General features: G+C 37.4%; 1 protein-coding gene across 1 annotated transcript in view; it reads left to right on the top strand.

Moving 5' to 3' along the window:
• Positions 1-3,958: 3,958 nt before the first annotated feature.
• The window catches only part of LOC115929733 (transforming growth factor beta-2 proprotein-like), a 35,909-nt gene continuing 14,993 nt past the window's right edge, over positions 3,959-24,874 (top strand). The window contains exon 1 of the mRNA XM_030999645.1: positions 3,959-5,091. Within this exon, the coding sequence (XP_030855505.1) occupies positions 4,707-5,091 (385 nt within the window). The 5' untranslated portion in view covers positions 3,959-4,706. The remainder of the gene's footprint in view (positions 5,092-24,874) is intronic.

Genomic DNA, 24,874 nt, shown 5'->3' on the forward strand with positions numbered 1-24,874 from the left:
AATGCTAATAAAAACCCACCAATATCATGTTGGTAACCAGACAACCTGTATATACTCTTATGAAGTCAGAATTACGAATTATTTTCTTAGCCTGTTTTACTAATGGAAAGTTAATTTTGTACAATGAAGAAATTTTGAAATAATAAATATTAAAAATGGGAAGCGATATACAAAAACAAATGTTTACTTTTTGTTATCGTTATATAGCAATCATCAATCTGACTTTGTATGCAGAAAATATTGATAAATTTAAAATGCTGACTGATGATAAGACCAAAATGAATTTCGGGACTCGTGCCAAAGCGAAACAATAGCTTTCCTTTTAGCTCTTCCGTTTATGACTCTCGTCGTTTATCGTATAGACAGCACATTTTGAATCGTTCATAAAAACATAACATTATGTTTATACTTTGATCATTTTCCATCAAATGAACCATTTCCTCGCCGCGTGAATGGTGTAACATTCCGTGGAAATCCGGTGAGGGAAGTGCGAAGTGGGTGAGATTTGTTTATTTTCACATGAATAAAAGCAACATTAGTTTTAGGTTATGATAATCTAAACAGAATTGCAGCGTGGGTCGAAAAGACGAAAGATAGCGACGAGAGGGGATATTAATAATTAGAGCCATCCGTAATATCTAGAGATAAAATAATAGTTTCTTTATGATAATTTATTCTTCTTTTTTTTCGTTTTTAACTCGTGAACGTTTTTTTTTTACCGACCCCATTTAAAAGAATTGTTTTGCAATGGTTAGGACTAACGTAATAATTGTAGCTCTTTTATCTAAATTTTGAAGAAAAGATAACAACAAAAAAGACACACACACACACACACACACACACAAAACGCTTTTTAATGAAATCATCGTTTATCCGTCAATAAACAAGCAATTACTAATTGATAAATGCACCGATAAACAATGCGTTTAATGAACCATTTGTGCTAAAATAAAATAAAATATTTTGATAGAGCACCTAAATTAATAAATCATAAATGACTTTTACGACCTGACGTATAGCATGTTTAGAGCGTGCAAAAAAGGTCGACCACTGTCTTACCGGATATGAAATATGATCATTATTACATTCTAATAGTAATAACGTCGCCACAAGCAACGTGCCCGTCAATGTTGGGCAAAAGTGCAACTTCCAGGAAAACTACCACCAGGACAGCGTCTCAAGTCTCACAACGACCAAAGGGAACAGATCAACATCCCCGTATCATTCGTCTCAATGGTGTCATGCTAACCAATCAAGTCCTATATTAAGGAAGATCTGTCATAAACAACATACGCCACATGAGACAACCGGGAAGCCTTGCTCAACAATCAAATCAAACCACCGAAGCCATAATCGATGAAACTCGAAGCCCATTTAGAAGAAATATTTGTTATGAATTAGGCCTACGTCAAGGGCAATGGCATCAGTAAAGTAATTTGTGCAGAGTCGGGATAATTCTTTATTTCCTCCGAATGAAGTCTGAGATGAGAGTGCAATGTCCATGAAATAAAACGACGTTGATTTCTCAAAGGACTGATCAATGTAAAAAGAACCGCCCAAAATCGTTTAAGGACTTTGTCTTGCCTTTGTTGGATTTCCGGTACGTCTTTGGCACAATCCCATTTTCCGCAAAAAAGAGACTGAAGAAAAAAATGAATGATTTTCATCACCATTAGAGCGTTGTCTGATTTAATGTCTGCGACAGCTTTCGATAGATTCAGAGATCGGGAGGGTGACATCTTTATAACCACCATAAGTGGCGTAGCTAAACGGGGAGGACATTGGGCACGTGTCTCATCTTCCCGATCGAACGGATGGCGGAATGGGGGTAGTGAATATAAATGGAAAAAGATAGAACCCCTCACACAGTTTCACCATCTACCTTATTAGTGGCCTTGTTAATTTGTATTTCATCCACCTAGTAAGACCGATATGCACCCCCCCCCCCCCCTCCAAGGATACCAGCACCCTCTCAACTGGACCCACACTTCCGTTTTCTCCCTCTTCCGACATTCAGATAATGTCACAAACTATTTGGTTCAAGTGTTATTCAAAATTGATAAATTCTTCACATTCTGGGGTTTCTTTACATCCGTTTGAAACAAAAATAAATAAAAGTTCAGGATTACTTTAATTCTCTTTCATATTATTTTGTTCTGAGAATGTGCGGCATGTAAAAATCCAGAATTTATAACTGACAATATTTACTAGTCTTCTGTCCTTCAATAATATTTGTCTTCATTGATTGTTTGGAATGTTTATAATTATCATGTACATGAAACATTTAGCCCCAACACTAATATTTATTGATATACCTTTCTTTTCTTCTTCTTCAAAATGTTCAATTAATTTTGTTAACACTTTTCTCTCTTCTTCCACTTCCGTCTTCCGAAGTTCGCATTTATCAATCTTCCGGTATTGTGGCCAATCTTCCGTCATGCTATACCCTTCAAACATGGACAGCAGATCACAGCGTTACACGCATTACTGTACAAGATTTTAATTTAACAGAGCATACTGGCATCTGACAACAATACTAATTAAATATTCAAATAAATAATATCTTAGTGTTTACAGCAATTACTGTTTTCCCAAAGAAAAACTTGTTTCTTTCTTTTTTTCCTCTATCTTTTATTAATTTATTAATACTTACATAAAAACACATAATTGTAATGATTTCAAAGACAAAAACATCAATTATTGTACTTATATCACACAATTAATTACACATTTGTAAACATAATTTACATTTCTTCCAGAGGTAATACTTTTCAACATCTGCTCTTTAAAATATTTCCTTTAAATGAATTTAGAATATGTTCGTAAAATTACATTTCATTTTTTGTATATATATATAAAACATAAGAAACTAAATTAATTGATAGATTTTTAAAACTACATATTTTGAATTTAAATAATCACATTGCTTACAATTACTCATTGACACCATCTCTGATGTAGAAAGGGGGAAAGGATTCTGGTGAAGTGACAGTCCACTTCACACAAACTACACAAAAATGGTCATAGCGCCACCTCTCGTAAAGTTGAACACAACTATGTGAAGGAACGGGCTTTCACATTACATCGACTAAAGGATTGTTTACGTCTATCACATTCGCTTTTTAACAATGAAAAAGGACATGAGAAAAAACAGTTGCATCCGAACTGTTAAACAGCACATATTCTACGAGATAGAGAGAGAGAGAGAGAAAAAAACAAATCCGAGAAAGCATATCCCATGTTAAACATTTTCGGACTAATGCGTGAGTGGGGAGGGGGTGTGGGGTGGGAGAGGGCACTGTGGTGGTACTGTTATTATCATTTTTATTATTAATATTTTTTTAAATATTTTTTTTTAAACTCGTAAACTGCAAACGGAAGCCTTTTGACGGGTATAACATAGTGTCCATGGTAATCACTAAACTAAATCAAGTTTTTACTTATTTTTGCAATATCCAACAATGTATGATTTATTTATTTATTTTGTTGGTCATAATGTTGATAATATATAAGTTATTTTTATTTGATTAATTCCAGAGATGTTTTTCTAGACTTTATGGTTTCGATATTATTCCACCATTCAATGAAAGGCAGAGCAAGTGTATCACATAATCCTTTATTTCCTTTAGTCTCTTATCCCTAATTTATTTTTTCTCTCCCTCTCTCTCTCTCCCTTCTTTCTTATCGTTTTAATCTAATTCCATCATTCTTGCTGGCGTTCCTTCCCCCTCTTTTTGTCATTTACTGTCTTCAACTTCCCTGCTTTGTTTTCTCCTCCCCTGACCCCCCCCCCCCCCTCCCCCCTCCTCCTCTTCTCATCTTTTCACTACCTCTCTTCCACACCTTCCCTATCTGTTCCGGTTGGCGTAACGCGCTCACGTGCGTTTTTAAAAACGGTGATCTTTGAGCTTTCTGAAGTAGCCAAACACCGCCGATGTACATACAAACTCATGTATATAGAATCCAACCGGTATACACACACAAGCCAATACACGTAGGTGTATTTTTGTGCCGTGTTCCGTAGCAGACGACGATCGCTGATCGCGACCAGACGAAGCTGTCTCGCTTGAGGAACCCAAAACGGATTGAGGCTAACACCAGCTCCTCCCCTTTACCGGTATAAAAGACCTCCGCTCTGGCTCTACCAGGCATCAGTGCATTCGACATCCAAGAAGTGCTGAGATACACCAGTGGTGCAGGCAGAGAGAGGTATCTGACCAAGGAATTGGACGTATCCATCATAGCAACGGATATCTTTTGCCTAATCAGTACTTAATGAAGAGGAGTTCGTCTTCTATGGATAAATTTCGAACGTTAATATCTGTCTTCTAATTATTGAATGGTTCGCGGAGTAGTAAATTAATTTTTTTCTGATCGCTGAGAATGCTCCTTATCTTCATGACTTCAGTAGCGCGGTTGAGTTAATATGGTTGAGAGTCATGACAAAACCTTCTGCTAAGTTTGGTTGCCCCTTCTTTCATTTTGTCTTTCCTACCGGATAGGATACCACTTATTCTTCAGAAGTCATTCCAAGCACAACGAATAAAGTTTAGAAGCATCATCTTGTCTTGTGTCTTCCAGCGAGACTTGGCAATTCAGTTTATAGTCATAAATAATATTATCACGACTTGTGTAAAATATCTTCAGCTTTTAACTTATTCCAATCAAGTTAAACTTTAGTGACCGTCAAAGACAACAACAAGACCATGTTTTCATCAAGCAGTACATCCTCCTCCATACGTTGCTGCCTAGCGGCGTCGTGGCTGGGCCTCGCAGTACTTTCCCTCACTTTCGATGGCCTCGGTGCCGGTGGACAGTGCAAGTTCGATCTGCAGGAGTACCAGGACCGGCGGATTGCCGCCATCAAGGGACAGATCCTCAGCAAACTGGGTCTCACCGCCCTGCCCACCGATGATGGACCAGAGGATGTGCCTAAGGACATACTGGATTTATTTAATCAAACAGTGACACTGCTCGAGGAGAAATACGAAAACGAGAGAGAACAGTGTAAGGGGTTGTCAGGCGGTAGTGATGACTATTTCGCGCAATTGCCCATCTTATATGGTATAGTGGAAACTGATATTGAAAAAGGTAAGTCCATGTTACTTCATTCTAAACGCATGTTTTAATCATGTTGCCGTCACTGACACCATAGTCATTAAAAGATACCGACCCAACTTGAATGGCTAAATTAGAACCAGAGTTAGGTACTGTATCAAATGATGTTAAATGAGAACAGTCATTAACAAAAAACAGAATACAATGTATCTAGCGTAGTGTAGTCTATCCCTTTGGACTATTTGGACAACTATTATGCTGGGAAGGCATTAATTGTTATAAATGCTTTTACCATAATAATAATCTCAAAAGGACGATTGCCAATATCCGTATTTTGCCAGACGGGTTTAAATATGAACTTTCGCCGATCAAAGTTCAATTTCCATCTCTGCGTCTGAGTATTCGGTTGTTATTAATTGTTATAACAAGAATCGAATCACCATTTACTATACAAACATAAGTGAACAAAAGTTAATGTCATAAGTGTTCTTCAAACATTTTACATCGAGAGGACAAGTATAGTTCATGGTACCACTGTAGCTAGTAATGGTTGTATAGTTGGGGGGGGGGGGTGATGATGATGAGCAACACTACACCTGTACGCGTGTGATTTCCGTCATACTTCACATTTCGAATTGTCAAGCTTGGTTTGTTTTCCCGGTCAAGGGTGAAATTGTGCCAAGTGTTGCCCTTATTCAATCCTGACACATTTTGGTAATAGAATCCAATGATATCCTTTTACATCAAGGGCAATATGAAACTAGGTGAACTCATGAAAATCAATCTTCTAGTTGGGAATTTTCACTAAGGGACGATCTGTGCATTAAGTTCACTGAAGAAATAAAAAGTTCATGTTGTAAATTAGCATCATGGATATGGATTCCTGTTTTTAATAACGATCGTCATGTACTTTGGGTGTCCAATAATATAAGGTATAAAAGGGTAAAAATGCATTTGCATCATTTTCTCCTAAAAACTATTAATTTCCAACATTCATGTAGCGTAGGATTATGTATTTCTTGCGTGTAGAATGGTGGAACATGACATGATAAGATTCGTAACTGAACTGTTGTCTTTGGTTGTATTTTTGACGTTAGGTCAAATTTGACTAAGTATATACTCCTAAAGTTTGGTTCTTCAGTTTAATCAGGCGAGGTAGTCGAATCATAATAGTTCCTAGCTTCTTCACTATACTATTCTATTCTATAATAAATATTTGATACGCCTGGAAGTGTTGGTTAACAACATGTATTTCTTTAAACTCATGAAACTATATTGGTAATCGGCAGGTACAGATGCTCTCATCAATACATCTGCAAATGGATATCAATACTAATAATACAAATACATTAACTCTCCTTAAGTTCACAACTAATTTTTAACAAGATAAACAAATATGTACCTAACAAGACCACAAAATGTGGTTTCCCGGTATCCTACTTCAGCAAATACTGTCTTGCGTGGGCTAAGTTTATGTCTACTTTAGACGGACTTCCACATGATTTCGCGAACTCTAAACCGGGAAAGAGCAACGCAAAGGGATAACGATGTGATTAACCTCACAAAAGCTCATAATTAGATTAGGAAACATCGTTAAGAGCTTAGCTTAATCTCATTGGAGGGATGAATAGGTGTTTAACGAAGTTAATGAAGGAAATAATGGGAGCGCGAGCCCCAGAATTGATCCATCCATGAGGTAAAGAGGAGGGGTAAATTATAGAAAGCTTCTTATACGGGTATTGTACGCCACAAAGAGGTTCAAGTCGTGCTACCGGCGGCACTAAAAGCGTGCTCGTCCAACCAGTAAGTTCACACGCCCATACGTTTAAGCAACCTTTTAGTCACACGTCATCACTTAGCATTATGTTAATGAATGAAGTTTTGGAAGCCATAAACTTTTTAGTAATATTGACGGATATTGAAAGGTTTTTTTAATGAATGAACCTGAGGTGGGAGAATGGCGATATCATGAAGGAGGGCATCATTGTTGACGAGTATTTTTTGGATGCTCCTTTTGATAGTTAATTACACGTGAATTATGGACCGAAGATCTTATTAAACTGATCTGGTAAACACGAAAGGTATTTTCAATAGAAATGAAAGTGAAATAGTCTCTGCTGAAAAGCTTGCCAATGGAGGCATTACTGCGCCATGTCTTCAATCGGAATGAAAAATATAGGTCCAAATAACTTGATCAAAAGAATGCAAAATACCCTAATGATAGATGTCACATTTTACTTTTGAGCAGTTCAGCGACTCGCAAATGTCACGACAGTCCCTTCATAGCTTTAGAAATCAAATGTCTAGTCCCATATAGCGTGACCTCGATACGACACAATAAATCTGTTGCCTGGAAAACAAACCACTTTGAAAACGACTTTTCTAAACGGTTTATATGTTTGCCTAAACGCTCTTCATTGGTCATTAAATGACCATTGTCGGACCATTATTATCGAGTCTCTGGGGAGCACTGAAAATAATTCGAAACCAAATCAATAGTCTTAATTGGAGTATATAGCTATAAACTGATGGTAGTTGAGAAATTGACATGGAACACTAGGCTGGCAAACAAGAAAAACAATAAAAGAAAGAAAAGGAGAAATGACGAATGTGATGACGAGAGGAGAGAAGAAAGTAATCGCGGGAGATTTTATCTGTCCCGCTCTCCTCGTGTAATGGCCAATGTGGGATTTACTATGCATGCCCGGAATGTGATATGAGGCGATCCAGACAGTTTATAATGCCTCCCTAAAATATGATAAAAAGAAGAAAATGTCACGCCATCAGATAAAGAGAGAGTGGTCCAAGACGAAACGACACCGGTCACAATGGACGTCAATTAGTAGTATCATAGGAGCACCCGCCGGCACCCGCCATCTTCAGTCGATCCGTGAATGGCTCTTGAAATAACCCGAGCAGATCAGTGCCACAGACATTATTCTGATATAGGTCCGCCGGGAGACAGATCAAGTACATGCATAGATCCCAAATGACTTTTCTTGATCTCTGTTATAGTAATGGTAAAAACCCAACTTGTGCAACAGAGGTAACATAGCAACAAGCGATATATCCACTCAGATACTATCAATGATCATGACTGTAAGCAATGGTGTTCGTTATTTCATGAATGTTATATTGTAATTCTAATGCCACCAATGCCTTACAAGACACAAAAGCAACTAGGCCAAATAGAAAGTTTTCACTGCCTCTCGATTTCGGACATAATTATTGCCTGTATTTTATGACCAATCAAATAGGAATTGTAAACACATTATTTACTAAGGAAGAACGAATGAAAGAGTTATGGGGTGGTTGGTGCGGAAAAAGAAAAAAGAAATGACTTCATGTTCTTCGAAGCCTATTAAAATTCGGTTTCTCTTCAAATGGCAAGACATGGACGAACAACTCCAACTGACAAAGAACATGTTTTGATCGACTTGTCATGATGATTCTGTTTGGCAAGGATCATTCTAGACCCAATTATACCTTAAAAGCTGCTTTATCGCATCCTATCCTGGGCATCCAGTGGATTAATATAAAAGACCAGTAACTTAAACGGCATAATTTAAAACGCTATAATGGGGATGAAATTGCGGAGGAAGGACCGGATGGTTTGGGGTTACATTAGGGCATCCCCTTTCCTTCAATAGGATACCAGTGGATCTACATTCAATTCATTGACACTATCTCTTTAGAAGTGACCAAAGTGAGACAGCCGGAGTACAATAACCGACGATTTAGCCTTCAAGAAGCATGTCATCATCATGCCACTCTCGTCGTCATGAGTGGAAAATGCATTTACTTGAGAACAGAACAAGGAGCTCGAGACCGATAGGCCTACTGCTCAAGATAATTGTACTTAAATATAAACGAATGTATTTTTTGTTGCAGGATTCTAAATTTGAATCAAGTGAACTTTTTAATCAAAGACGTTCGTATTTAAGGGTGCTATTGCAAAGCATACCCACGTGGCTCTTCACGGGACTATATACTGCTTTTGAAGAACAGACTAAACATATCGATTTAAAAAACACAGAACATCTTGAAAAGACATTTCTTAGACGTAATCTGCACTTCATATAGATTTAGATTACACAAGTACCATTCGGATTAAATTACAAACATAGTTGTTTAACGGTTGTCAACCATCAGAAAATAAGAGACGCCAATGATACCCTGAGCACTCCTGTCAACCCTTCCAAAACAAATGTCTGTCATATCTACTTACCAGATTAAAACCCTTCACAAATATTAGCTAGCAAGGCCCAAATCCGATTAAACCGGTCGGAATAACAGGGAACATTGACATGATGTCGAGGAGTGGTTTTCTTTCTTTTCTTTAGAGCGTGCCACTGGGGTGGGTTTCGAAATGGTCAAGAAAATAAGGCCCCACACAGTGCTCTAACTTCAATCATGTTATTAGCAAAAGTCTGACACACAAAGTCATCTTCAGTATAATTTTATCTGAGAGACAATGTAATATATATTGAAAGATTGAAATATATTATATTTTGGTAGAACCCGAGACCTTAAACGGAGGACCTTTCATGGAAGTATGATGAGAGCAAGATGAAAAGCTTCAGTGTGTCTTAGTTTTAAGATAAATCCTTCGTATATAAAGGAAAGAAGAATAAGACAGAATTCTGTGCAATGTCTCTATGGGTTCATCGTTTGTGCCATCGGTTTAGAATAGGCTACATATATATCAATAGTATCACTACTTTGACTAGTTTTTTTATAGTTTTTTTTACATTTTTAAAAATTTTAATTACCAGTCTATATACCGGCATTTATATCAGAAGTTATACCAAAAATAGTATAGAATACTTAAACTGTTTCCATATTCTTGTAATATAATTTCAGTAAATTGAAGTGTTCATGCAGTTGAATGCTAGTCAAAGAAATAAATCGCAAAATGGGTCTCGATACACAATTCGACGACTCACGTGTTGAAATTATTGAGTATGGCGAAACCCTGTCATTGAGTGTTATTACAAGCAAAATATAAATATACTCAGTCGGGGTCCACTATAGAATTCGTAGATGTTCACAATCTGATTTAGTATTGATGTTGAACTTGTTGCAAATATAGGAGTCCTTGGCAGTTCCAAAGTTCAATAGGTTCCTTTTTCTCTCATTGAAATATGTTCACTACTACATCCGAATTGAGGAGAGCCTTATGTTTTTATGGATGTAATACCTTATTTAGAGTTAGAAGCTATGATGGCGCTTATAATAGAATAGTTTTCCTTGTGAGATCATTGACCAAATGAATTAACTTAGATTAAATGAACAGAAAAGACGCCCTCTCGTATGGGCATTTCCAAGGTATTTGGTCATTTTGCTCTCTCATACGTCACAAAAATAAGGACAAATACGCAAAGCGTCGTTTTCCTTTTCATTAGCTCCTGAGGAGGTCTGTAACGTATTATACAGATGGACTTGCTCATATACTACAATGATATACAATGTATATACACAACCATTCAACATTAACAATCCCCTAGAAAAAAAATCGACACGGAAAAATGTTTCTTGGGTTCCTTTAAAGTCCATATGGAACTTGATGCAGTCTGGGCATCACGGTGCAAGCATGCAACAAGCGATACCAAGTCTTTGCGATGCGTCAATAAATCTTCTCAGTTCATATCTATCTCAGTGATGATATGCCATATTTTATGATCGTGCCAGCTGTCTGCCTCTGCCCTCTTCATCGACCTATTCACACTCGGGGTTTTAACAGCTTCTCAAAGCAGCACCATCTCGAAAGTTGTGATTCCCCTGACCTAATCGAAGATTTCTACAAAATGATGATGATTAGTTATTCATAAATTGTCAAACTGTAGCAAGAAAGAAAGTGGCACTTTCGAATAAGACGAGCGCGGGAAATAACTTCGCGAGCATTACAAATTCGCACAAACCTTCGATCATCATTTTGGAAAGTATCAAAGGATGTTTTAGCGGTAACTGATCTCATCTCCCGCCAACTTCGATTATAAATTCTTCGAGAAGATTTTTTTGGTCTTAAAGACAGACTTAAGGTGTAGGTATGAACGCGTCTGAACTCTCTTTAAAAAGGTGAAGTGTTTTGAGTTTTGGGCTATAATGCACCAAGGAGCAGACTGGCCCAATGGAAACCCATTGTTCGTTTCGCTCCCGTCTGTCACCCCCGATGCCGATGAGCTGTACATCACGAAGGAGGGATACCTCATGAACCCTACGCTCTCATCCTTGCTGGGGATGAGATGGAGGGATATGGTTCAAGGGAGAGGGTGTCGGCCGGTCGTGACAGTAACGGGACGTTGTATCTTGTGGCATTGTTTTGCAATCATAATGATTTACGCTGGTTTATCCTGAGAATGATACTTAGATGAACTTTGGGGGTAAAAGCACAGCGTTGTTCTCTTACGATTTTAAAATTGTAATAAAAAAATAGAAAAACAATAACAATATATCTTTCTGCTGAGCGAGCAACATGGGATTTGAATAGAACGTGACGATGGTCTGTTTTGTCTGCTAATGAGGAAAGCAAAGGCAATACAATATTTTACTGTCTTTACTTTACACAGCTATATCCATTGTTGTGGGAAGACATAGGCGGAACCACAAAAGGGGAAATACCCCCCCCCCCAAAAAAAAAAGTGCATTTACGCGTCACAGTACTTGTATTTTATTTCTATTCACACGTGATAGAGATAAAACGAAAGAAAATCATGTGATAATCCCATTTCTTTGTTATCTTGGGTGAAAGAAAATGTGAAGGCTTTTTCCACAACCCAAGGTAGCATAGTTTGATTGGATATTGAATTCGATATTCAAAACGCATTTAATCTAAACATGGAAGTGATAGATTTGCCATTCGATGCTTCGCTGAATGTGCGCAGCCCATATTCAATCGAAACCTGTACAACATTCGCCCCCTCAACCTCCCCGACCAGATCACCTCATAAAACAGGTAAACGGGGCTGAGAAATGACATCGGTATACTTGGCATCCATCATCACAGTACTACCACGACCCTTAAAGACTTTTATCTCTCCCTTACCCTATCATAACAATATCAATCGCTGGATGAAATCCCCCATGAATTATTATCCGTCATGAAATATTGGGCTACCACTGGTGAGATGTATGCAGGGCGAGAAAATAAAGTGGGTGTAATAGCTTAGAATCTAAAGATGCATTTGAAGTCTGCGTTGTACATGTACAAGCGTTGTCATCGCCATCGTTGACTGCCAGATACGATGAATCTAAAGGTAACGTCATCGTATGTGCAACCCATAAAAAGAAACTCTGACACAAAGTCAGTCCAAGTTTAGACTGAAAGTAAATTAACACGATAGAAAACAATGGTCATTTTTAGGCTATATAGTCAAGACCAGGGTATTTATATGTCCCATAATATGTTACCAAACTATTATGGAGTAGTATGATGGGATTTCATGTGAACATTAACTACAATGAAAATACAATTTTACTTGATTTATTGCCAGGTCCAAGCTTTAGTAGGGCAATCAGCTTGATATTAATATATCCATGAGATATAAGAAGAAGTGATCGGCAAGGTATGGAGAAAAAAAGATTAGATTAGCATAGATATATAATATATTGGTTTTAAGATTTGAAAGAATAATTGAAAAGGATACAAGATTACTACAATTTCAAGGTTCGTCTATAGGCCTACACAATTGTGAAGGCGACCTTTTTATTGCGTGAATTGTTGAAAAGCAGTTAGTCATCGTTTTATGCGGTTAAACAACCCAGCATCACACTTTTCCTAAATAGACCAACCCTGCACCAACCAACAGTTTCACTTGCGTATAGGACAAAGTTCACCAGCTATATAGGAAATCATTTGTTTTATCAAACAACACACTGCCAAGTGCGTACTTTTATATGACCTTTGAAATCAAACACCGTCCGAAATGAAAACCAAGAAAGCCAGCAACACGAACGCAGCCCATTTTACGATATAATTTAACGCATAAAACAAGCCTTAAATTTGTTGTGGACGTACCCGAATGGAGAAGAGGGAGGCAACTACCCCCATGCAATAATGGATATAATATTTTGTCGGCATATTTCAGGTCCTGACCGCAAATAAGTGCTATTCCTGTCAATTTGTTATGCCATGGAGTTGGGGTGAAAACACCTATCACCATTTTTATAATTTGGGCTCGTAGGGGGCATTTTATGAACAAAATTAAAACTCTTTTAATATACTAGATAGAATTCCAATAATCAAGGAGAAGGAGAAAGTTATTTGTATTTGTATTTTTTCTTATTAATATCTAATTCAATTTTCAATCACATTGGTTTGTTGGCTAAACTTACATTACTTATGCAATCCTTTTACTTGTTATACAATCGGTAACATCAAGATCAAGTAAATCTTTAAGAAAACATATTTTCCATGATAGGCATATTAAAGGTGATTGGAACCTCCTTAGCAAGGTATGTGCCCACTGTGATCTCAACGGTATCAAACTTAATAGACTGGTGCCCGAACTCATCTCAGACAAGACTTTTAGTACTTATCCATCTCCCATCGATAACCTGAGAGTGAGCGAGGTTCCTCACCACTCTGCAAGCCAATGATTGCCTATGATTTTGACCCACACACGTCCACCTGTTGCCCCCATTATAACTCTATTGGAAGAACGGAGACTATGTCAACAAATCACGTGACCTCAAACTCAACCCCACAGGGAATGCAATGTCAATAATTGCCATTATATGTATATTGATATATGTAAGTTATTTGTGACTTACAAGGCGACGCCGGCACTTAGTCTGGGCGCGAAATTATTTTCATAACCTTATCAATATTATTCATCGTGAAACTGTCTATTCAGTAAATGGGATATGATTCAATTTGGTATGTGCAGGATGGTCATTATTCCAAATCTGTTACGTTATGTGGCACCCAAATGAATTTATGACCGACTACTTCTCATTCATTTTATGTGTAATCTATTTGAAGAAAAAAATTATTGAGCTGCTCTCGGTGCAATTTTAACGAAACAGATTATCGGTTTTGTGTCTCTCAATCCGTAATCACATATCACTGCGATATTCCTTTTATGCCTACTCATACTCCATACACTTTGTATGTTTTTTCAAATGAAGACATTTTAGAAGTAATAGTTAGTGCAGTAAGTCTAAATGTTGGTTGACGAATGGAAAAAATACTACGAATTGAAACAATACTTGTTTTCTCTTTTTTTCAAAAGCTCGGTGTATGCAAGCCGAAAACGGACGTTTAAGATTACGACTAAGATATACTATTATGTTTCTGTATACTATGACTTATTCATGTTCATGACATTGGTAGGTATGTTGAGACATAAATACATGGATTGCATTTGGTATTGAACCGGATAATCGTTTTTCATGCTCCTTTCCCACCAACTGGGCGTTCACCTCAGGTGGAAAAAAAAGATTCTGGTTTCTTTAACAGACAGGAAGAAGCACTGTCTACCGATTTGTGACGTCATACTTTCACTAGTAAAAAACAAAAACTTTCTCTTTTTCCTGAGACTCAAAATAACGCCATATTTCAAGGTCGGCTTGTGTGAAGGACGGTCCTAGGCGTCAGTTCAGTTTCCGATTAAAACTTTAGAGAGATGTTTAGACAAGATGACAACAATCGTGTCTGTCTCAGTCATACTAACTTTTCCGCTTAGTCTCATTCCTTTTGTTGGAAAAATTAAAAAAAACAAATCTTCATCATGTCTCACCTTAAACACTTTCAGGTTGTTAACGGTGTTAAAGTATTAAGTATAGTTGAGAAGGTCATTCCAAGCATTTATTATGTTATGAATAGTCTGGCACATTGTTTCAGCATATAAATAACAACTAAAAGGACCAATATGGGGTGAACTCTTGCCTTTTATTGATATATTTTTTAGGTAAATAAGCTGAAGTTATCGATATAACTATTTGAAAAACCGAGGAAGAAAGTCAAGTCCCATTTTATGTATTCTAGAACTATAAAAAATCTATAAAATATATTTGCACCAACATTACGTAAATTGAAAATGCATAAAAGCATCAACTGACTAGAACTTCAAAGATTGTATTAATAGAGAAAGAGATTGAGAAATCACGTTCACCTTATACACTTTCTGCACGAGATCTATACCATTTTTAAACTTGAAAACAGTGCCTCATTTTTAATATTTTGTTGTGCTGGTTCCGTACATCGTTTCGATTTAATCTTTAACTCTAAATTATCGTGTTTTTTCCACAATCCTTCAAAATAAAAAAAGTGCAGCAAGGGTTCGAGCTGATTTCACTTTGAAGTATCACGAGCATTAAATCGTATCACTTTCATTATACACAATTTAAAGAGATCTATATTTGAATCAGCACCTGTTGTCGTTATAAGTTATTGGTAATCTTTTTGCGATGTTGACAAAATATAGTTCTAAAACTAAACTGGGAGTCACGCTATTATAGACGTTCAAATTTCTTTGTGGTTTTCGGTCTTCTTTATTGGGGAGAGGAGGGGGAGGAGGAACTTTCTACACCTTTCTCTGATTTAAACGGTCGTTGATTATTGAATACTTTCACTATTGTCAATTTATTGAAATCTTTCACTACTGTCGATTTATAGAAATAATTAACTTTGTCATATTTTCGGTTACACAAAATATAGCGTTTATCATTTTAGCTTAATATCCCTAGTGTTACAAATTGACTGTCGTCAGAAAGATAGTAGCACTGTACTGGAATAGTTTTAAAAAATGCTGTGAAAACTGAATTGGGATAATATGATTGAATTTGGGGGAACAAATGGACATCGAGTTTGTGTAGAGTGATGTAATGTGCGGATTAAAACATTTTCAACAGGGTGATAACTATGCATGCTCCACCCTCCAATTCATGGAGAAAAAAATACCCATTCTTGTCTTTTCAGTAGATAATTCATCTACGGTGATTTTTACCATTGGTTTGGCAAGGGTGGATGAATAGTCTGACGAAGGACGATAAACATCACCTTATAGTGCTACATTTTATTGAAGACGATTGAAATCAATTTGAAACCTTCTTCCGTCATGTACATGGCAAGGATGAGAGTGATTAATGTAGAGTTTTTATTTCTTGTCCTCCCAGGAATCGTCCGAAATTACATCGCATACTTCTGGTCAATCATGAAGTTAGGTTCCCCCCTGACAAGACGACTGCGTCCCATTTCTTTTATGTCTTTCAAATTTAAATCTTGATTCCACAAGGAGAAAGTGCACTTTGTAGGGGTCTTTATGATTGCTCAGGGAATATCATCAATAATTGAATTGAAGTGAAGGAAACGATAGAACAACGAACATGTTATTTGGGATATCCATGCCATGACATTACAGTAATAAGTCCCCTATATCAAAATCAAACGAATGTCCTGCCGATGGATATTTGGAGGTACTTGGACCTTGAAAACGGTCTTTTGAAGATGCTGGATGATCGTATGTACAATTTACCAAGTCGCAAAATGTTTCATCGCCCTCAACATAGTTTATAAAATGACTATATCAAATAGCTAAGATTATAAACTTGTCCGAGCATATTATTTGAAATGTCCTGAAGATATATTTCCTTCTTTCTTTTAAGCCAATCTAATTACGCTTGAATAAGAAAAAAAATGTCACTGAAAATAAGTTATGGTAGTTAGATGTAAAAACGTTTTGCTATTAATATACTTCTTACGCAAGTTTCTAGTAATTTAGTCTCTATGAATTTTTGTAAAGCATCTAAGCACCTGCTCAAAGGCCAAAACATTTATGAAGAAATATTCCTTTTATAAACATGTATGGTCACTGGAAAACGTCGCATACTGCAATATATATATATATATATATTGTTTCCAGGCAATCGTTAACAAGTTATTGACCACAAAGACGTGACACAATGGAATGGCAGCCAGCCACGCTAAAGGAGTTTAATTTGAAAACAGACAAGTGTTGGAGTCTAGTGAATTGGCATTGGTTATTTGTAAACGTCTTTGTTCGTGTTAGATGCCATACATCGTGTTTGTTACCGGGCTACAATGACGAGAAACAATATTGATATGCCAGGGCTCTCTATTTGTGTTATTTTCAGCTGTTTTTATTGAATTTTCGTAGCGCGTAACAAGGAAGTTGCGAGAAAAGAAGTTTGCCACCTTGCCCAACTCTAATAGATAGTCTCCAGGAACGGGGGGGGGGGGGGGGGGGGGGGGCGAACATTGACCAAAAGCGTATGTTGCATTGACACACAGTAGGGGGGGGGGGCAATATCCCCTAAAAAACCCAGGATCTCGTCAGCAAACTGCTGCCAAACATCACGAAGGATATAGAGACAAATGTGATTGGTATCTATATTTTACATACAAAAAAGGACTTCTAAAGGATTTTGATATTAAACATAGTTTACAAAATGAAAATCTAAGGAGGATTGCCAATACTGCTTCCTACTTTCAACCTCTTTTTATGGCATAAATTGAATAATAAACTTAATTTGTCTAAATTCATTCTATTAGTATCCTACAATTTTTGTACGTGCGTAGGAATTTGCTCGTGGTTATCTATATTACGCCTCTGCCCCCCCTTTTTTTTTTGTCGCGCCACAACAAAAGGAAAGACGTGTCCTTTCTGACAGCGATTCAATAAATGATGTGTGAGAGCAAGGCTACTCGGGGGTCATCTTTAGTTCCAAACGATGTAAAGTAAATCCAACCAACAATACGAAGAGTTATTCAATTAGGAATTATTTCAATTGTATCGTCAAACTGTAATTTGGTAAGTTACCTATGCCTCTGGAGTACATGCGAAAATTATCAGAAAAACCTTCACAGTGCACAATACGAAATAATAATATACACGTACATGTAGGTCTGTAAATATATAATAATCAATGTTTATACAAAAAGTAGTTGTGTATAAACTGTGGCCCATAAAGTTGAAATAACTATTTTTTACACTTTCATGAAATGGTTGTGTCAATAATATTATTTATTCTTGATCGAAAGCGTTTATTATATAATCTTCTCGGAATTGAATTGATTAATCTAAAGATTCATGTAGTTTGATTCATGAAAAAGAGGAAACGAAAAGTTATTCCAAGTTGATAGGCAACAGTGTATCCATGGCCATCAATAACCAGTAAATGATATTGTGTATGAGTAAGGCCCCCATATTATAATAACCGAATGTTGTTGAAGTCAGTGCAAAATTCGTATCTAGGGGTACAAAACAAACGATATAACGTCTGACAGACAGCAATGAAGCATTATAGTTACGCTCGTGAAGATATTTCATCCGGGTTAAGTTCACTGCCCCCTCGATACGTGAGAAGTACGATTTTAATAGAAACGCTCTTTATTACATCAAGGGGGTGTTTACAACAAATGACATCCATCTCATATTGCCAGCCAGTGAAATTCCAAATTAACTTTCCAAAGTCAACCAATCATTCCAAATGATTACAAGGGGAAACGTTACACTTCAACTGAAAAATCAAACAAGCTGACATCGAACCGGGTTACCACAGGCGCGATTTCTCATTTTAAGGGTAAACTTTTTTTATGAAAATAGGCAATTTTAGCCCTAAAATGAGATAAAGTCGCAGAAAGTGCTTCGGGGTGAATGGCGAGGAATCAAGGGAACCATTTTAGAGAATAAACCCACCCAAGTAATATATTTTTGCTCAGTAGCGAAGCAGGGTAGATTCTATTACCAGGGGAGCACAAACACTTGTGAAATTGTAGTATTATTGATTAGGCATCTGAATGCGATGTGACAGGGCCAATGAAAGCCTTAGAAAAACCTTTAACGTGACCGGGTCTACAATCCACACAGGGGCGTACCCAGTGGTAACACAATTGTGGAGGCGTTTGAAATATGATCAAATTTGTGCCAAGTAGGCCCTAAAACCAAACAGGTAGTAAATACAAGTCGTTTTGAACAAGGGTATAATTCCACGAAGCTAATACCAAACTAAAGATCTTGTTGTACTTCAGTGGTATTAATGCAGATGACGCGTATAGCAGAGAATCCTAGACATAAAAGTGGACCCACATTATCTCAAAAAGGTGTAATACGTAAAGGTTCCCCTTCTTTAAAAGTTAAACATTGCAAGTACTTTTTGATGATTGAACACTATGCTGAACTAAGCAATAACACATCACATAATGAGGATAGGGCTTTCAATGTTGACATATACATTTGATGATTGTTTGGATATTTGTCTTGATTCGAAACGGAATTCATGCAGACATAACACAAAAACGAAGATGTACCACTATTTGAAGGAAGACATTATTTGCTAGTAAAGACGGACGGCACGATTGATCTTTTCAGGAACCGGTGATCGCCCACGGGTAGGAGGGAGGGTGGGTAGGTCTAGTGACCGCCCTTGAACGATCCAAACGCTTCCTGGTATTTTGGGAGACCTTTCAAGGATTCCCCAAGAAATGCACGACAACACCAAAACAAAAACAGATAAATAAACATGCGATCAAGGGAGACTAAAAAGGCGATCTGGGTCTTGCGGGGGCTGCTTTTTTATGACACAAATTTCAAATAAATTTCTTCGATAGCATTTGTACTTTCGATTTTTATGTTGACAGGCTCTTCGTTCTCCAATTTCCAGTTACGCCAATTAGAATATAACAACTCTTCATTTGTTTATTGGATGTGTGCGCTTTGAGGTGTGCGCGCGAGTGTGGGTGGGTGTGTTTGTGAAGAGAATGGGTGGGTTTTGTCAACTATAGAGCTTGGAGGTATCAGATTTCAGCTTCTCATTTATGATAAGTCAAATGATGATACGGCATGCTTGGACATTACCAACACGACGAATAGGATACATTTAGCGCCGACCATTTGTTTTAAACTTCCTTTTCCTGCTATTTGTCTGCTGTTGATAGATATAGTTTGGAATATCACTTTCAAAATCGTATTAAATCTTGACGAAAACATCTACATGATATTCTGAAAAGGAGAAAATACTCCATCAGAACGGAATACGCCGGCGCGATCACAAGGCAGACGACAAATCGGAGCGCGAGGAATTCGGCGCTTGAGGAGAAGGGGAACGAAAAAAAAGGCGCGACGCCAAATTTTGAGTAGAACAGGTGTGATGTCTACACGTAGCCCTGTGATGGATGAAGACCCTGAAGCTGGCCCATGTCCTCGTTAGGCATACACCGCCTCCACAACAAGCCCGTCTGGGCCTCTTGGCCCTTTTCGACCCCTTATCATATTCCATTTATGTCTGTTGCCGCTGTTGTTACCGTTGCTGCTGCTGCTACGGGGCTGTTTAAATTAATGATGCAACGATTTAAAGTACTTTTTTTAATGCTCCGCTTTTGTCAACCAAGATTAATCTTTGAAAGTATGAAAATTAATACTAATTTATATACATATACATGTATATTGTGCATTAGACACAATCCGAATGAGAAATGCATAATTAATTGAAATGGGAATACATGGATATCAACACCGACAACCGTTAAAAACAAAAGCGAACATAGCGAACATATCCAACATGAAACCCACACGGAATCAAACATGATTTAACTATGATAACTCTTACGCCTGTTAAGAGATCGATTTTCTCTTACAAGGTGTTCGAATATCCCTTCAACTGAACTTCTTCCATCTTCGGCCCACGCGGAAACCCTCCTAACTTCACGATTTTATTCTGACTTCTCCAGGAGGAAGTTCCACTGATTTGATGGACAAACCACTCATCTAGGGATGTGTTAGCATGGTATACCGCTCGTTATCTCCTCCATCTTTTTCACATGCACTCTCTTTCTTCCTTCTCTCATTTCAAACTTCACCGATCCGAAGTCTAAGACGAAAGCATTAGATATGTCTTGCGGATCACCCTTTTGTCCACTTGATTATTTTAAAAAGATACAAGAGACAAAATCCGGGAACAGAATGCAAGCAAACTTCCAGTGTTATGAATGAACTGCCACAATGTTTCTTCCGGTCCAGATAGATTCTAGCTCATCGCATTGACAAGAGCGCGCCAATGAATCATATTAATCGCTGCCAATTCCGGACGCTTACTACCCCCCCCCCCCGAAAAAAAAATGTTTGTTTTTATTATTTAGAGTATTAGGCGTCGAAATGGTATGAGACAGGTTTTGTTTAACTAGTAATTTTTTTAAACTTTAGCACATAATATGAGACACACTTTGTCTTTCAAAGGGCACTGGATTAATTTGTCATTCCCATTTTGGATATGAAATCCTTCAAAGAGGTTTACAAAATAATCTTATTACCGATACGCTTAAACGAATATACAATATTTGCCGAGAATGTACTTTTGATTTCATTGAATGGAAATTTAAGAATATTTAGGGTAGAACAAAATTTGAAGGACGTTGCCATAGGATTTGGCCTTGGCTAAAGCACGTGTCTACATGAATATTGTCTATGGCGTCACAGATGACGTAGATAGCGTATCTATGACATCTCTATACAACCGCCATTCACCATTGACATTGATTTATATAATTATGTGGTAATAAAAGACCTAGGGTTTCACCAAACCGCATTTATGACATGACTAAGATATGATTTTGTTTAGAGGCAACGCTTGTGTGATTACCATGGTACAGCGAATCAGTGGTTTTATTTATACCCGACTCTCAAGTTCAAGGTTCGAATCCCTGCCCGATGTGTATGCCCTTATACAGGGCATTTTATTTATATTGATATGCAGTTGTCACTCTCAACCCTGGGGGTGAAACGGGACTTGGCAAGATCTATCTCTATTTCTTGCACGGTAACCAACTGAAGCCAGCTTAGTGATTCCCGAATCATTTACGAGACGATATCATTACAATGTCATGTATGAAATCTAAAAACGGAATTTTAGAATTATGTTTTTCAGAGATTAATGTGAATGGAATCCGTCGTTATTTGATGACAATAGGTTGTGAAAGTCAGTCTTTATAAATCGTTTATACATAATTGAGCACCCAAGATAACCAATTTTACAAAAGCTCAAATCCTGTTTGGAGGAAGAGGGTGGAACATTAAGTCCATTTCCGAGGTGTATCCGCTCAAAAATATTGTATCTTTGGTCGATCAACAGGCTTCAGTCATCAAGTACACGGACAATTGCTTTTGAAACGACGCAGAGACGAGGAAAAACAAGCGTGCTTCTCAACTTGCCCTTTCTTTCTTCAAGAAATTTGACTGTCTCTTTCTAAATCGACCCCGAACTCCCTCCCTACTTCATGATTGAATTTCTTGAGAAAACACACCAAAATGCACGCCAGATGTTCCCTGGTTTCTGGCAGGCCTGGTTACCAGATTCTACATCTTTAACTGTCTATGGCTATGCTCAGTCTTAGCCCGTTCCTAGTAGTCACGTAAGATAAGTTATCGCATGTTGAAGACAAACAAGGGATGCGATTTTCACTTTTAGAATTTGAAACACGTTTCTTAGAGGATGTCTGGATAACAAATCATTTCCCAGAAAGAAAAAAAAATGTAATTGTTATAAGTTACAAAGTATAATGTCTGGCACCCACGTACTTATTATTTCTTCGGTCTGTATTCTTTCGTCCATCTTCCTCCACTAACCATGCTAACTGAAGATAGTTACCGTATGTGCGTTTCATTTCGTTACAAAGCGAGGGTGGGGGTGGCTTTTAAATGAAGCAAATGTATAGGAGACCTTGCTCCAAACTACAATCGTGATGAAAATACATTTCACAAGGCAACATGACGTGAGTCTCTGTCTGATTCATAATCATAACCATAACACCCCTGTAAACAAACATCAATCAACAATAATAATACAAAACAGAAATTACTTTCGTACATCTGTGACGCTTATCTTGATGATATGACATGATGTAGCCTTGTATCGCAGTTAATGGTAATCAAATCCAAGCTCACAAGGAAAGACAAAAATCTCGTCACCCCCCCCCCTTAAGAAAAAATAAATAAATAAATAAATAATAATAATAATAATAATAATAATAATAATAATAATAATAATAATAATAATAATAATAATAGATAAAATAAAAAATAAAATGGGGGTTACAACATTTCTAGACGTGTGTATTGAAGGGGGACGGCCCCAGTTGTGCCACCCCCTCCAAATAAAACGAAATCCTCCAGTGATCATAGCCATCAGACTTACACACGGATGTGCACGTGCTACAAACGATAGCGTGTGACATAAGTCCGATTGAGTGTAGCTATCCTGATCATCTTCTAGAACTATTACCGAGCTGTCAGACAGTGTAACGGCGCCGCGGTCAATTCCATTGGAATTCGAATGTGCATTCTCGAGCCGCGGTGCAAGAGTTCAAGTTATGTAGCGTGCAATGCACCCGCGTTTGAATCAAGAAGGGATCATAAAATATATTATGTGCAGGGATGAATGAATGTTTGAACGGACTCCTTCAATCAGTTAGTAACCATGACATATTGTAGAAATGTTTCATTGAGATTGCATACAAATTGGCCAATTATGTACGCATCAGTTCTTCACACATAGGTCATAAAACCATTACAATGAACATGACATTTACAGAATGATATGGAATCAAAATGATCAACCATTAGTATAATTGTGTACATTTAATATATTGAATACCAAATAATATAAGATATTGCGGTTGAACATCATGTGAACGCTTGTAGAATGTTAATATATGGATCGTCGTAATTGTTAAATATTCTAAAGGAATTAACTATTTCATTACAATTATTTTCCTGCAAAGACATTCCATTGTCAACATTTTGAATCAATCAAACACAAAACGATACGTTTTCCAAAAATGAACAAAACCACGAAAGGAACCGAGGACTAGGAAACCCACCACGGGAACCGAGGACTAGCTGTACTGGTCGTACCAACATGACCAAGGCAATTCATCACAGACTTCGGATCGATAAAGTTTGAAAAGAGAGAAGGAAGAAAGAGAGTGTGAAAAAGATGGAGGAGATAACACGCGGTTTATCACGTCCCCAGATGAGTGGTTTGTCCGCCATCTCTGTAATCTATGTGAGATATGGACCTAATGATCCATCAATTCTGTAGGCTATGCGTTGTCATCAGCAGCATTCCCTGGCGTTGAGCGTCTGGGCTCGGTTAGACTGTAGCCGATCGGTTGGCCAGCCTTCAGAGAAACTGTCCCCGTTAAGCGCACAATTAAGCGCCCAGATCGAGAGGCAGCTACACACAAAAATTATAGAAAAGAAAATCTGTCATCCTTTTATCTTTAAAACATTATAGGGAGTGTTCAGTTTAGCTCATTCAGTTGTATGTGAGATGATAATCTAATACCAAAAAGGCGGCAGTTATATCATTCTGTTGTCTCGCAATGCATCGTACTCTAGTGTTCGCTATTCTTGTTCTCGATATGTTCCTTAATAAATGTCTGTCATCCAGAAATAATATTTACGTTCATTTCTTGATAATGATTTCAACAGGCAGATTGTCTTGCAACATTAATATGGGGAATATACACTTGCTCAAATCACTCCAGGTATTATCTGGCTAGACTGGCTTTATCATTGTGATTATTGTGATTTTTTTTTTTTTAATACAGCTATCAAAAAGCCAAGTCAATACAAAACCGATCAGTTTGGTCGACTTAAGATGGATAAAAAGGGTATACTAGAGTGGTACGTAAACGTAGTAGGTTAGTCGCCCAAACCATACGTTTCGACCTTTAAACCACAGACATCATGCTTGCTATGTACATACATGATTTTGTTTGTTCAGTGTTGTACATTGCCGTCAACGCTGACCGAGCGTGCATGTATGTTCTCTTTCATGCACACGATGAATGAATAGA

The sequence above is a fragment of the Strongylocentrotus purpuratus genome, unplaced genomic scaffold, assembly GCF_000002235.5.
Source record: "Strongylocentrotus purpuratus isolate Spur 01 unplaced genomic scaffold, Spur_5.0 spur5_scaffold_5, whole genome shotgun sequence".
Taxonomy (NCBI): domain Eukaryota; kingdom Metazoa; phylum Echinodermata; class Echinoidea; order Camarodonta; family Strongylocentrotidae; genus Strongylocentrotus; species Strongylocentrotus purpuratus.